Below are 14,965 nucleotides of genomic sequence, written 5' to 3'. Positions count from 1 at the left end.
ATTTTAACAGGAGCAGGCATGGGGACATATCAGAAATGCAGTTGTTCTCTTTAAAGTGGAGAGGATGACAGGAGATTTGAAATTGTGAACTTACAAAGAAAAACTGCCCACTGATTAAGATAGAAAGGAATATTGTCAAAAGTACTGCAGACAACAGGAGGAAAAACATTTTTTCACATTGAGTGTAAAGGAATTGGAATACATTCAAACAGCCTAGTGTGAAGGAAAAATAATTTGTAATTGCTTTGGATGGGGGAATTCCGAAAGGACTCAAAAATTTGCAGCAATGTGCAGACAGAAAGGGACAGACCGATTGGGACCAACTGTATTGCTCTTTGCAAATTTTCTATGATTCTACGAAATGTTGACTACCTCAAGTGCTCTAACTCTATATGATTTGTACTCCGTGCTTAGATAATCTGTATTCTTTATTAGCACTGTATTAATATTGGTTCTTTATGTTCCTCAGGTGTTACAGTCCAGGTGGTATAAATGTTTGAAAGAACATCTTGAATCAACTCCCTTCCTTTTAAAAAGCTACATGTTAGATGTATACCCAAGATGTGGAGCGATTTGCTGAGGTCTCCCTGTTAACAGGTTCTTGCTCTGTATGCACTGCTGTGACTATATGCCTTGACTATATGTAAATATTTCTTTTTCAGGCTGTCGTGGGATATAACCCCCAACTTCGGCTGCAGTTTGTGACCTTATTGGCAAGATACACAGATATAGACACAGTTGCTCGCTGGGTCCTGAGGCTTAATGTGCCCAGAGAAAAATTAGCGTATCACGTTGCTGAACGACTGAAGCAACTGGAGAGAGTCAAAGCGTAAGCTTCAACCCAATAGATCAATACTTAGATATATCTTCAAACTTGCATCAGGCGTGCACCTCTTGTTTCTCTCATTTTCTTCATTTCACAGACTGTTTTGCAGAGCTGTCATTATTTTGTGCCAGGAAGTAAAAGCAAGCAACATGTTTAAAATGTGATTTTCCATTATTTAGCTTGAAAACATTGGTCTACTCCCTTAACCGTCAGCTCTGAGTCATGTCGTAGAAAAACTAATGGGGGCCATAATATAGGATATGATGCAAAGTTAGGGAGACTAGTGAACTGTGAGGATATGCTCAGTGACTTTAGAGAGAAATTGACAAGTTGGCCAAATGGACAGATGCCTGGTAGATGAATTTCAATGCAGAGAAATGTGAAGTAGTGTATTTTGGTGGAGGAAACATGGAGAGACAATACAGGCTCAGTGGTACAACATTGAGTGGAATATAGGATCCTAGAGGCCTCAGGGTTCAAGTGTATAATTTCATGATGGTGGCCAAGCGAGTTGAAACAGTTAAGAATGCAAACATGATCCTTGGGTTTATAAGTAGAGGAATAGAATATGAAAGCAAGGAAGTGATGCTGCACTATTGGTGTACTGTGTTCAATTCTGTTTAAGAAAGGATACTAAAGCCCAGGAGAGAGTTCAAAGGAGATTTACTAGAATGATACCAGGAATGAGGGATTTTAGATACGAGGAAAGATTAGAGAAATTAGGCTTATTCTCCTTGGATCAGAGAAGATTAAGGGATGACGGACCTTATTGAGGTGTTCAATATTATGAATAGCTTTGACAGGATAAGAAGGATATTCTGATTTCACTAATTGGTATGCCAGTAACCAGGTGTTACAATTTCAAGATTATCAGCAAATGATATGAGGAAAAATTTCTTTATTCAGAGTTGTTAGGATTTAGGCTGCACTACCTGTGAGAGTGGTGGAGGTTTGTAAAGAGAGCTGGATACATATATTTGAAAGTGATGAACTTAGAGGACTATGGAGATGGGCTGTAGAATGGGACTGGCTGGTTAGCTGTTTCAGAAGCCAGCACAGAGATCATGGACTGAATGGCTTCCTCTGTCCTGTAAAATTTTATAATCCTATGTTCTTTAACTATTCTCCATCTTAGACTGTTCATTGACCCAGTTTCAATGTCTGAAGTAACCCCACTGTTGATTGTTCTATGAGCAGGCCAGAGATGTGCATTTTACAACAACATGAGATCTGATTAGAAGAACTAGTAATGATAAGGAGACGATGAAACGATTTTGAGGGGTTTAGGTGTTGTTTAGGAAGCACGTAGCTGGTGATGAGCAAAATGGCCTGCAGCTTGCAGAGACTTGTTAATCAGTACTTTAGATGTTTCTAACGGCTTTTGTTGTTTGCTGACAGTTGCTTATCTTTAGACGTGTGGATGTTTCTTAAATGTTTCAATCATTGAGTGACGTTGAAAATGTATTTCATACCTTCCTCCATTCGCAGTTTTTATTTTGTGTGCTACTGAATATGTTAAAAATGCTTTGTTTCGAGCATGGCAATGCTGTGAGGATGAAACTGAGAAATGTGGCAGAGAGAAGACCTGGAGAGAACTTCGTGCAGCCCTACACCAGGCACATGTCTCTATCTCATGACAGGCATATATACAGCCAGAGTCATACAGCACAGAAACAGGGCCTTTGGCCCAACTTGTCCATGCTGACCAGGTTTCCTAAACTGAACTAGTCCCATTTACCTGTGTTTGGCTCATATCCCTCTAAATTTCCGTTACATGTAAATGCAGTGAAGTTAATTGAGAAGAAGCAAGCTTTGTCCACGATACATGAACTCCCAGAAGTATTGGTCACGGATAATGGGACATCACTTGCCAGCAGGGAATTTGAGTATTTCATGAAGTGGAATGGCATTCGGCACATATGGACAACTCCATGTCGTCCATTGGTCTGCAGGAAAGAGCTGGCCACGTGCCTCCTCTAAGCAAGAGAGACTATTCAATTCGGGACAAAGTTTGGTGCTAGAACTATGGAAATAGCCCTGTTTAGGTACAAGGTGATATGGCCCCATGACTTACAAAGTTTGGGTGGGAGAGGTGCTCCTGTGGATCACCTGAAAGCTGTTACCTTGCAAATGAGGCAGGAGCAAAACAGCTTCTCAGGGCCTGAGATAGATGCAGCCTTGATACTGTTATTGCTGGAAGAGCAGAAAACCCTCCCAAAATGATCCAGACGCAAGAGACCAACTATGGTCTGATACATACCACCTGTGCCAGAATCGGAGGAACCGGACCAGGGTGAAGACATTGCAGAAAATGCTAGAAGAGAGAGACCAGGCCTACACTCCAGGACTGCTTGCTACCAGCCCTTTAATCACATGGGCAGTATTCCTGGTGATGGACTATCAATAAAGTTTTTTACAAATAACTTGGGCAGCATGGAGGCTCGGTGGTTGGGCTGTACATTATGCTGCAGCTGTACATAACTCTGGTGCGGCCGCACTTGGAGTATTGTGTACAGTTCTGGTCACCGCATTATAAGAAGGATGTGGAAGCTTTGGAAAGGGTGCAGAGGAGATTTACTAGGATGTTGTCTGTTATGGAGGGAAGGTCTTATGAGGAAAGGCTGAGGTACTTGAGGCTGTTTTTGTTAGAGAGAAGAAGGTTGAGAGGTGACTTAATTGAAACGTATAAAATAATCAGAGGGTTAGATAGGGTGGATAGGGAGAGCCTTTTTCCTAGGATGGTGACAGCGAGCACAAGGGGGCATAGCTTAAATTGAGGGGTGAAAGATATAGGGCAGATGTCAGAGGTGGCTTCTTTACTCAGAGAGTAGTAAGGGGATGGAACGCTTTGCCGGCAACGGTAGTAGATTTGCCAACTTTAGGTACATTTAAGTCGTCATTGGATAAGCATATGGACGTACATGGAATAGAGTAGGTTAGATGGGCTTCAGATCGGTATGACAGGTTGGCACAACATTGAGGGCCAAAGGGCCTGTACTGTGCTGTAATGTTCTATGTTCTATGTTCTATGTACCTGCCCAAACGTCTTTTAAATGTTGTAATTGTACCAGCTTCCGCCAGTTCCTCTGGGACTCATTTCCAAACATGCACCACTCTGTGTGGAAAAAGTAGCCCCTCAAGTCCCTTTTAAATCTTCCTTCTCTCCCCTTAAACCTCTGCCCTCTAGTTTCGGACTCCCCTAACCTGGGGAAAAGATCTTGGCTTTTCACCTTATCTGTAACCCTTATGATTTTATAAGCCTCTATAAGGTCACCCTCAACCTCCTACGCTCCAGGGAGAAATGTCAGTCTATCCAGTCTCTCATTATAATTCGAACCTTGCAGCCTCAGTAACATCCTATTAAAGGTTTTTTGCACCCTTTACAGTTTAATAACATTCTCCCCATAGCAGAGTAACCATATTTGTGCGTACTATCCCAAATGTGGCCGTACCAATGTGTTCTACAGCTCTAACATGTCCAAACTCCATTGCTCAGTGCTCTGACTGATGGAGGCAAGCATGCCAAACACCGCCTTCACCACACTGTCTATCTGTGATGCCACTTTCAAGGAACAAGGTACCTGCACCCCTAGGTCTGTCTGTTTGAGAACACACCCCAAGGCCTTACCATTAACTGTGTAAATCCTGCCCAGTTTTGTGTTTCCAAAATGCAACACCTCACATTTATCTGTAATTAAACTCCATCTGCCATTACTTGGCTCACTGGCCCAGTTGATCAAGGTCCTATTTTACTCTTGGCCTTCATCACCAATTTTTGTGTCATCCTCAAACTTACCAGTCACATCTCCCTATATTCCCATCCAAATTGTTTTTATAAATGATAATGGGTCCAACATCGATCCTTGCGGCACCCCACTGGTCACAGGCTTCCTCCAGTTTGAGCAACACCCCCAGATATCACCCTCTGTCTCCTACAGTCTAGCCAATTTTGCATTCAGTTGGTTAGCTTTCCCTGGATCCCATGTGATCTAACTTTACTAACCAATCTATCAAGCAGAACCATGCCAAAGGCCTTGCTAAAGTCAATGTAGACAATACTGTGTCTTAATCTTAGAGTTGGTGAACTGGTCCATATTCAAGAACTCAGCCAACCTAGATGAGGATGCTATTACTGTTGCAGACTTCATCAGTAAGCGTGTCGAGGACCGCGTGCCAAAGAAGCTAATCCAAGTGTTCCTCAAATGAAAACCATGAATGAACTAGGAGATCCACTCTGTATTGAAGCCCAGGTCTGAGGTGTTCAAGTCGGGTGACCCTGACCTAGACATGGCCTTCACAAAGCCATCAGGGATGCCAAGAACCAATATCATATTAAGCTGGAGTTGGAGACTAACCACGCAAACACACATCGGCTGTGGCAAGGCTTACACGATAAAACAGGCTACAAAGGGAAGTTGATAAAATGTGAGGCTGGATGAACACAGCAGGCCAAGCAGCATCTCAGGAGCACAAAAGCTGACGTTTCGGGCCTAGACCCTTCATCAGAGAGGGGGATGGGGGGAGGGAACTGGAATAAATAGGGAGAGAGGGGGAGGCGGACCGAAGATGGAGAGTAAAGAAGATAGGTGGAGAGGGTGTAGGTGGGGAGGTAGGGAGGGGATAGGTCAGTCCAGGGAAGACGGACAGGTCAAGGAGGTGGGATGAGGTTAGTAGGTAGCTGGGGGTGCGGCTTGGGGTGGGAGGAAGGGATGGGTGAGAGGAAGAACCGGTTAGGGAGGCAGAGACAGGTTGGACTGGTTTTGGGATGCAGTGGGTGGGGGGGAAGAGCTGGGCTGGTTGTGTGGTGCAGTGGGGGGAGGGGATGAACTGGGCTGGTTTAGGGATGCAGTGGGGGAAGGGGAGATTTTGAAACTGGTGAAGTCCACATTGATACCATATGGCTGCAGGGTTCCCAGGCGGAATATGAGTTGCTGTTCCTGCAACCTTCGGGTGGCATCATTGTGGCAGTGCAGGAGGCCCATGATGGACATGTCATCAAGAGAATGGGAGGGGGAGTGGAAATGGTTTGCGACTGGGAGGTGCAGTTGTTTGTTGCGAACTGAGCGGAGGTGTTCTGCAAAGCGGTCCCCAAGCCTCCGCTTGGTTTCCCCAATGTAGAGAAAGCCGCACCGGGTACAGTGGATGCAGTATACCACATTGGCAGATGTGCAGGTGAACCTCTGCTTAATGTGGAATGTCATCTTGGGGCCTGGGATGGGGGTGAGGGAGGAGGTGTGGGGACAAGTGTAGCATTTCCTGCGGTTGCACAACTGCACCTCCCAGTCGCAAACCATTTCCACTCCCCCTCCCATTCTCTTGATGACATGTCCATCATGGGCCTCCTGCACTGCCACAATGATGCCACCCGAAGGTTGCAGGAACAGCAACTCATATTCCGCCTGGGAACCCTGCAGCCATATGGTATCAATGTGGACTTCACCAGTTTCAAAATCTCCCCTTCCCCCACTGCATCCCTAAACCAGCCCAGTTCATCCCCTCCCCCCACTGCACCACACAACCAGCCCAGCTCTTCCCCCCCACCCACTGCATCCCAAAACCAGTCCAACCTGTCTCTGCCACCCTAACCGGTTCTTCCTCTCACCCATCCCTTCCTCCCACCCCAAGCCGCACCCCCAGCTACCTACTAACCTCATCCCACCTCCTTGACCTGTCCGTCTTCCCTGGACTGACCTATCCCCTCCCTACCTCCCCACCAACACCCTCTCCACCTATCTTCTTTACTCTCCATCTTCGGTCCGCCTCCCCCTCTCTCCCTATTTATTCCAGTTCCCTCCCCCCATCCCCCTCTCTGATGAAGGGTCTAGGCCCGAAACGTCAGCTTTTGTGCTCCTGAGATGCTGCTTGGCCTGCTGTGTTCATCCAGCCTCACGTTTTATTATCTTGGAATCTCCAGCATCTGCAGTTCCCATTATCTCTGATACAAAGGGAAGTTGAGTTGGATTGCTGACAACATTGCAACCCTCCCCAGTGAGCTCAATACATTCTATGCTTGTTTTGAACAGAAGGTCAGTGAAATAATGTTACCTGCTCCAATAGGCTTGTGTGCACCTGTACCTACAGTCACTGCCACAGCCATCAGATTGGCCATCTTGAGAATGAACCCATGGAAAGCGACTGCCCCAGCTGAATTCCCCAGCTGTGCACCCACATCCTGTATGGACCAGCTGGCGGGAGTATTTGCTGACATCTTTAACCTCTCCTTATTCTGATGTGGTGTTTCCACCTGCTTCATGAAGTCCACTATCATCCCAATGCCAAAGAAGAATCATGATGTGGAGGTGCCGGTGTTGGACTGGGGTGGACAAGGCCAGAAATCTCACAACACCAGGTTACAGTCCAACAGGTTCATTTGAAAACACAAGCTTCCAGAGCCTCAGTACTCCTTCAGGTGTCCTTGAAGGACCGAGGCTTTGAAAGCTTGTGTTTATAAATGAACCTGTTGAATTATTAACTGGTGTCATGTGATTTCTGGTCAAAGAAAAATCAGGTAGCAGGCCATAGTGACTACTGCTCGGTGGCTCTGACATCCATCACTGTGAAATGTTTTGAGAGGTTAGCAATGAAACACATCAACTCCAGCCCCCAGATTGCATTGATCCTCTACAATTCACCTACCGCCACAACAGGTGTATGGCAGATGCCAACTCCCTGTTTCTGCACTCATCACTGGAATATTTTGCTAACAAGGACATCTACATCAGACTCTTACTTATTGACTTTAGCTCCAGCTTCAGCCCCATAATTCCAACCAAACTCATCTCCAAACTCCAAGACCTAGGGGACTGCTCCCCCTGCAAATCTGTCCTTGACTTCCTGACCCACAGGCTGCAATTAGTAGGGATAGAAGACAACTGCTCTTCCACTATAATCCTTAACTCCAGCACCTGCAAGGCTGCATACTTAGCACCTTACTATACTCCTTGTACACTCATGACTCTGCGGCCAAATTCTGTTCTAACTCCATTTACAAATTTATTGATGACACCACCATAGTAGGTCAGATCTCAGGCAATGATGAGACAAAGTACAGGAAAGAGATAGAGAGCTTAGTGGCCTGGTGTAAGGACAGCAATCTCTCCCTCAGTGTCAGCAAAACAAAGGAGCTGGTCTTCGACTGCAGGAAGCACCCCTATCTGTATCACCGGTGCTGAAGTGGAGATGGTTGAGTGCTTCAAGTTCCTAGGAGTAAATATCACCAACAATCTGTCCTGGCCCACCACATCTCTACTTCCTCAGAATAATAAAATCACTACAATGTTGTAACAGGCTATTTGGCCCAAAACCGACTCTCCGAAGGACATCCTACCCAGACCCATCTCCCTACCCTACCCAGTAATCCTGCATTTCCCATGACTAACCAACCTAGCCTGCACATCCCTGAATACTATGGGAAAGTTAGCATGGCCAGTCCATCCTAACCTGCACATCCTTGGGCTGTGAAAGGAAACTGGAGAACTTGGTGGAAGCCCACACAGAGGTGGGGAGAATGTGCAAATTCCACACAGAACGTCACCCAAGGCTGGAATCTAACTTGGGTCCTTGGCACTTTGAGGCAACAGTACTAGCCACTGAGCACCATACCATACTAAACTGAAGAAATTTGACATGTTCAGAATGATTCTTACCAACCTTTACATATCCCCCATAGAAAGTGTCCTATTCAGATGTATGGTGTAGAGCTGGATAAAAATTCTGAAGAAGGGTCTAGACCGAAAACGTCAGCTTTCCTGCTCTTCTGATGCTGCTTGGCCTGCTGTGTTCATCCAGCTCCACACCTTGTTACCTCAGATTCTCCAGCATTGGCAGTTCCTACTATCACTATTCAGATGTATCACAGCTTGACATGGCAACTACTGGACTCGAGGCTGCAAGAAATTAGAGAATTGTGAGAACAGTCCAGTCCATTATACAAACTACCTTTCCATCCATTGACTCTGTCTATACTTGCTGCTGTCTGTTCCAGACCAGTGAGCACAGTGTAGCAAGAGACATCCAGCCTGTAAACAGAAAATGTCTCTCGTGCTGTCTGTCTTGTGTGCTCTCTTGCTTGCTGTCTATCTCTTCACTCTGTGATTGAAGGGACACTCAACAAAGAATTCTAATACAAGAAAAGACCTAGGCCCGTTGATCAGGTTCCAAAACAAAGATCAATCATTGCTTCGCAGACAACATTGCATCACTATTGTTAAAGTCAAGAAAACTTGGAGAAATAACTTCCCACTTTGTGGTCCAGACTTTTGAAATCATTTCCTTGTCTGTTTTTTTCCATCCATAATATTTGGAACACATCATCTAGTTTGTCAGTTTCATTTGTGACTGAATGTGAGAGATTGTGGAGGAGGGAACGTGTGATTTAAAGGGGTATTTATATCTCAATAGTTAATTAGTAATCCATTTTTTGAGCTTGTTGAATAAGATGTTATTTATAATAAGTAGTTATTTTCCTGTTAATGATGAATCACGGTGAGAATTACTTTTGTTCTCGTTAGCAGTCAATTAGGCAAATTGATCATTTTGTACATTTAATTAGGTAGTTAGACATTTGTGACAAAAACAAAGTTGCTGGAAAAGCTCAGCAGGTCTGGCAGCATCTGTGGAAAAAAAAGAGATAATGTTTCGGGTCTGGTGACCCTTCCTCAATCCTTCCTCAGTTCTGAGGAAGGGTCACCGGACCCGAGATGTTAATTCCTTTTTCCTTCAAAAATGCTGCCGGACCTGCTGAGCTTTTCCAGCGACTTTGTTTTTGGTCCTGATTCACAGCATCTGGAGTTCTTTCGGTTTTTATATAGACAGTTGTGACACCTGTTGGAACAGTGGTGCTTGATTATCCACAGATTATTCATAACTGAGTCATGCTGGGGAGTGCAGTCTGAATTATATTGCTAGGCATTGAAAAGTGAAGTCAAACAACATTTTTTCATGCAGGAAATTGGGAACTCTCCACTGAAAGATTGTGGATGTTGGCAGTAAATTAAAATTAGTAAGAGTGAGGTTGATAAATTTTGTTTGGATAGAAGTGTTTCATTGGAACAGATAGAGTTCAGGTGCACATCAGCCGTGATCTAATGTAAAGGTGAAAGAGGCTTGAGGAGCTAAATGGCCTTTTCATCTTCCTTAATTCCATATAGAATTTCTGTTTGCTCAATGCAAAGAGAGACCCCTACTCACTGAAAACAAAAAAGCTTCTTACTGCTTTATTGAAATTTACTTTCCCACCTATTTGGTATCAATTAAGACATCAATGTGGATCTGGAATAACTTTAAATCAACAATCCTAATTAGTGATGTTGCTCCCTTCCCAGCTAATTGTGCTGAATCATCACAGCGAATTCATCCTACATTCTAAGAGGTGCAGCAGTTGTGAAGTTTGAAGTTTGATTAGTCACTTGAACTGGTTGTATGCTCAAACCAAGTCAGTTGTTCATTTTGATGTGTGCAGTTTAGTTCTGTGTTAATGAATCTTAAAGTTGGAAATCTACTAAAATACATTGTTAAATTTCCATTCTTCAGTAATGTAAAGAGCATACAATCTGTCATTTACAACAGTATTTTCCATGTATATTTTCCTGGTTGATGTTCAAGTAAAGCTGATTTTGTCAAATTTCAAAAAAGTGAGAATGGGAAGTTTTGTCATTCTGTTTGGAAAATTAAGAAAATTAAAAATATTTGTTAATTGTACCTTAGCTGCTGAAAGTAGAAGCTTTTATAGAAGCCTGGGATTCTATTTGTTAATGATTTATATAGAGATTCTCTACATTATGCATACTGAAGACAATATACCCATTGAAATATCTGTAGGTAATGAATTATTGTGGGATAATCTACGTTGTATCAAATGTGTGGTCACCAATGGTCCAGTTTTATCAGAAAAGATGCATGTATTAAGAAATTGTTAGGGGGTCTGACAGCCAGGGTGATTCATAGCTTTGTGCGGAATATAGAAGTTTTTGGTTCAATTTGCTTTGTTTCTTTTTATTTGGAGAGAGAATGGAATCTGTTAATTATACATTAGTTGTGTTTAATTGTATCCATTAGGGTGAGGTGATGGGTCAGTAACTAGGAATTCATTTGTGTCCCTGTAAATAATCTGCCGTTGTGGTAGGAGGTGTGTGCTTGCAATGTGTCACTCTAAATAAATGCTCGTGTTTATACCCTTCTTCGGTTAGTTTCCTGGAGAATTGACATAGCTCAGCTAATACAAGGGTGACAGGTGAATGGGACTTGGTGTGAATAAGGATATGGTTTAAATGACCTTCAGTTTGTAGAGATCAGAATCTAGGAGGCTGTTCTGAGGTATATTGGAATAGTCAAGTTTTAAGGCATGAAAGACAGCAGCACATTAGTAGAGGGAACTTCAAAGGCAGCGTTGTTGAGATATGCACGGTAAGTTTAGTGATAGCACGTATGTGGTTGAAAACTCTGTGTTAGATATGATATCAAGGTTGTGAAGAATCTGATTTAGTCTCAACAGTTGTGAAGAAGAGGGATGGTAACAAGGAAATGGAATTTAGGATGATGACTTACTCAATGGCTTTGGTCTCCCCAGTATTTAATTAGAAGAAATGACTTCCCATTCAGCACTGAATGATGAATGCTCTGATAATTTAGTAACTTGGAGGAGTTGGGAGATAAAGATGTGATTGCGCTGGGAACCTTCAAAAACTGAAACTAACTGAAAGGAAGGACCCTTCTTCCGTCAGATATCTGTGTTGAGTGACATTGACATGTCTCTTTCCAGTGTGAATGTGAGACATATCAGCCTCTGTTGCTTTCACTGGTATCCATGTCCGATAGAAACAAAGAAGATAGGAGCAGAAGGAGGTCATTTGGCCCTTCAAGTCCTATGTTTTAACTGAACATGCTCACTGTTACAGGATAAGTTTAGAGAACCATTTTGTGGAGGAGAGTATAGAAGAGATACAGAACAAGAAGAAGTTCTACTATCAGCTGCCGATTCCAACTGAGTGTATTCATTTCCTGGACCATCTGGATCAGTTGAAGAGCTGTGCAGCCCGTGTACTACAGGTTAGCGTCTCAGAATATTTGTACTATCCTTGCTGTTAGTGAACACCTCAGGGGAGACAGAACTGTCCTGGGACTGTTACAGTGTTGTCAATTTCACCCTCCTTTCCCACGTATTTTTACTTCTCATTCTTTTCTATCTCATCAACACTGTGGGGATGTGCCAATGATAAAACAAAGAAGTATGTATTCAAAACCATCTATTGAATTGTGGGCTTCACTGGATCAAAAGCCAACCTTTGGTTGCTAGCCCTTACTTGCCCCTGAAATGAGTGGTTTGCCAGGCCATTTTGGAAGGCAGTTGAGAGTGAACTGTATTATCTTCAATCTTGGGACACTTGAAGATCAGACTGGGTAAGGACAACAGATTTCCTACTCGAGGGTTTGGGCTTTTATGAGAATTATGATAGCTTCATGGTCAGCAGGTTTTTTATTGTATGTTGCTTTTATATATTTTATTGTCTTTACTGCCAATTTGTATGCTATTTGAAGCCTGAAGTGTAGAACAGACCTTAATGAGTTACCAGATACTTGCCAACTAGCTAGCTCCTTTCCCTCGAGCAAAGCAAGAACCAGTTCCTACTCATAAAATAGAAGATAACAAAGTGTGGAGCTGGATGAACACAGCAGATCAAGCAGCATCTCAGGAGCACAAAAGCAGACGTTTTGGGCCTAAACCCTTCATCAGAGAGGCGGATGGGAGAGGGTTCTGGAATAAATAGGGAGAGAGGGGGAGGCGGACCGAAGATGGAGAGAAAAGAAGATAGGTGGAGAGGAGAGTATAGGTGGGGAGGTAGGGAGGGGATAGGTCAGTCCAGGGAAGACGGACAGGTCAAGGAGGCGGATGAGGTTAGTAGGTAGGAAATGGAGGTGCGGCTTGAGGTGGGAGGAAGGGATGCGTGAGAGGAAGAACAGGTTAGGGAGGCGGGGACAACCTGGGCTAGTTTTGGGATGCAGTGGGTGGAGGGGACGAGCTGGGCTGGTTTTGGGATGCAGTGGGGTAAGGGGAGATTTTGAAACTTGTGAAGTCCACATTGATACCATTGGGCTGCAGGGTTCCCAAGCGGAATATGAGTTGCTGTTCCTGCAACCTTCGGGTGGCATCGTTGTGGCACTGCAGGAGGCCCATGATGGACATGTCGTCTAAGTAATGGGAGGGGGAGTTAAAATGGTTCGCGACTGGGAGGTGCAGTTGTTTATTGCGAACCGAGCGGAGGTGTTCTGCAAAGCAGTCCCCTAGCCTCCGCTTGGTTTCCCCAATGTAGAGGAAGCCACACCGGGTACAGTGGATACAGTATACCACATTGGCAGATGTGCAGGTGAACATCTGCTTAATATGGAAAGTCATCTTGGGGCCTGGGATAGGGGTGAGAGAGGAGGTGTGGGGGCAAGTGAAGCACTTCGTGCGGCTGCAGGGGAATGTGCTGGGTGTGGTGGGATTGGAGGGGAGTGTGGAGCGGACAGGGGAGTCATGAAGAGAGTGGTCTCTCTGGAAGGCAGAAAGGGTGGGGATGGAAAAATGTCTTGGGTGCTGGGGTCGGATTGTAGATGGCGGAAGTCTCGGAGGATGATACATTGTATCCGGAGGTTGGTGGGGTGGTATGTGAGAACGAGGGGGATCCTCTTGGGGCGCTTGTGGTGGGGGCGGGGTGTGAGGGATGTGATGCGGGAAATGTGGGCGATACGGTGAAGGGCGTTCTCGACCACTGCGGGGTGGAAAGTTGCGGTCCTTGAAGAACGTGGACATCTGGGATGTGCAGGAGTAGAATGCCTCATCCTGGGAGCAGATGCGGCAGAGGCGGAGGAATTGGGAATAGGGGATGGAACTCAGGTTTGTAGTCTGTGTCCTCAGCCACATTTGTTTGCAATTTGAAGATACTTCTGAATTGACCTGTTCAGAGATATTAGTGCAACGCTGAATTTTGATTCCGCAGTTGCAATGGTGGAATTTGGCTCTACGTCCCCAGAAACTGGGTCATGCCACTACTGCCCAGTGATTGAATCATAGCTGATCTGTAATGCAATTGATGGCTCTAGTGATTTCTATGGGAATCCACCTACCTTAAACTGCACCAGCAGAATGGACATGGGAGATGTTCTTAATATAACTGAGTCACTACCTCTGTACAATGCTGTGACATTGGAAGAAGGTCAGAACGAGTGGAGTCTTCGATTAACTCAAGGAAACATCTTCGGTCAACATTTTTTTGCCCAAATAAAGGTTTTATTGAATTTTAGAAATAGTTCAGAGGGTAATAAAACAGAAGGTGGCAGAGAAACCCGAGGACTGGAGAACGATGAATTTCGTTCCAGCGTTGGCGAAGGTGCTCATGCCTGGCCACCAGGTGCATGTTCCATGGCCCAGCACTTAACAAGAATGACTAAAAATTTGAATACTTATTCTTTATTTTTTTTTTGTCTTTATGCTCTATGTTTTGGTTTATTTTTCTGTGCTTAAGGGTGACGCTGGCGGGTGACAACACTACCCAACGCTTTTCTCTGTATTTTGTAACATACAGGCGATATTAAGTAATTCAGGCCTGCTAGTTTCACTGCTGCTTTCTGTTTTTATTTCCAACATGTTTAGGACTTTGTTCCTATTTGAGAAATCAGAGGGTTATTAGTAGATTACCCGGCAGGGTCTAATTGGAATTACTAGTTGGTAAGGAAAGACTCCTCCTTTTATGGAATCATAGAGTCCTACAGCACTGAGATGGGCCCTTCAGCCCAAACTGGTCCATGCCAACCAAAACGTTCATCCACACGAACCCCAATTCCCTGCACTTGGCCTTTTAAACCTTCCCTGTCCATGCATTCGTCCAAATAAGTTTTAAATGTTGTTAATGTCCCTGCCTCAACCACTTCTGCTGGCAGCTTATTCCATATGCATACCACCCTCTATATATTTAAAAAAAGAGTTGCCCCTCAGGTTCCCATGTATTCTTTTACCTCTTAGAGTAAACTGACGACCTGTAGTCCTTGGTTCCCCAACTCTGGGGGGGAAAAAGACTGAATGTATTCACCCTTTTCATACATTTCATTATCTTACACACTTCTATAAGATACCCATTCTGTCTCCTACACTGTAAAGGAACA

General features: G+C 44.3%; 1 protein-coding gene across 3 annotated transcripts in view; it reads left to right on the top strand.

The window, feature by feature from the left end:
- The window catches only part of exd3 (exonuclease 3'-5' domain containing 3), a 644,822-nt gene that overhangs the window by 384,406 nt on the left and 245,451 nt on the right, over nt 1–14,965 (top strand). For all 3 annotated transcript variants that reach the window (XM_059638357.1, XM_059638356.1, XM_048558801.2), the window contains 2 exons: nt 663–829; nt 11,722–11,872. In XM_059638357.1, the coding sequence (XP_059494340.1) occupies nt 663–829; nt 11,722–11,872 (318 nt within the window). The remainder of the gene's footprint in view (nt 1–662; nt 830–11,721; nt 11,873–14,965) is intronic.

Source organism: Stegostoma tigrinum, chromosome 29, assembly GCF_030684315.1.
Source record: "Stegostoma tigrinum isolate sSteTig4 chromosome 29, sSteTig4.hap1, whole genome shotgun sequence".
In the NCBI taxonomy this organism is placed as follows: Eukaryota; Metazoa; Chordata; class Chondrichthyes; order Orectolobiformes; family Stegostomatidae; genus Stegostoma; species Stegostoma tigrinum.
Note: the sequence above shows the minus strand (reverse complement) of the source record. Positions and strands in the feature narration are given on the sequence as shown.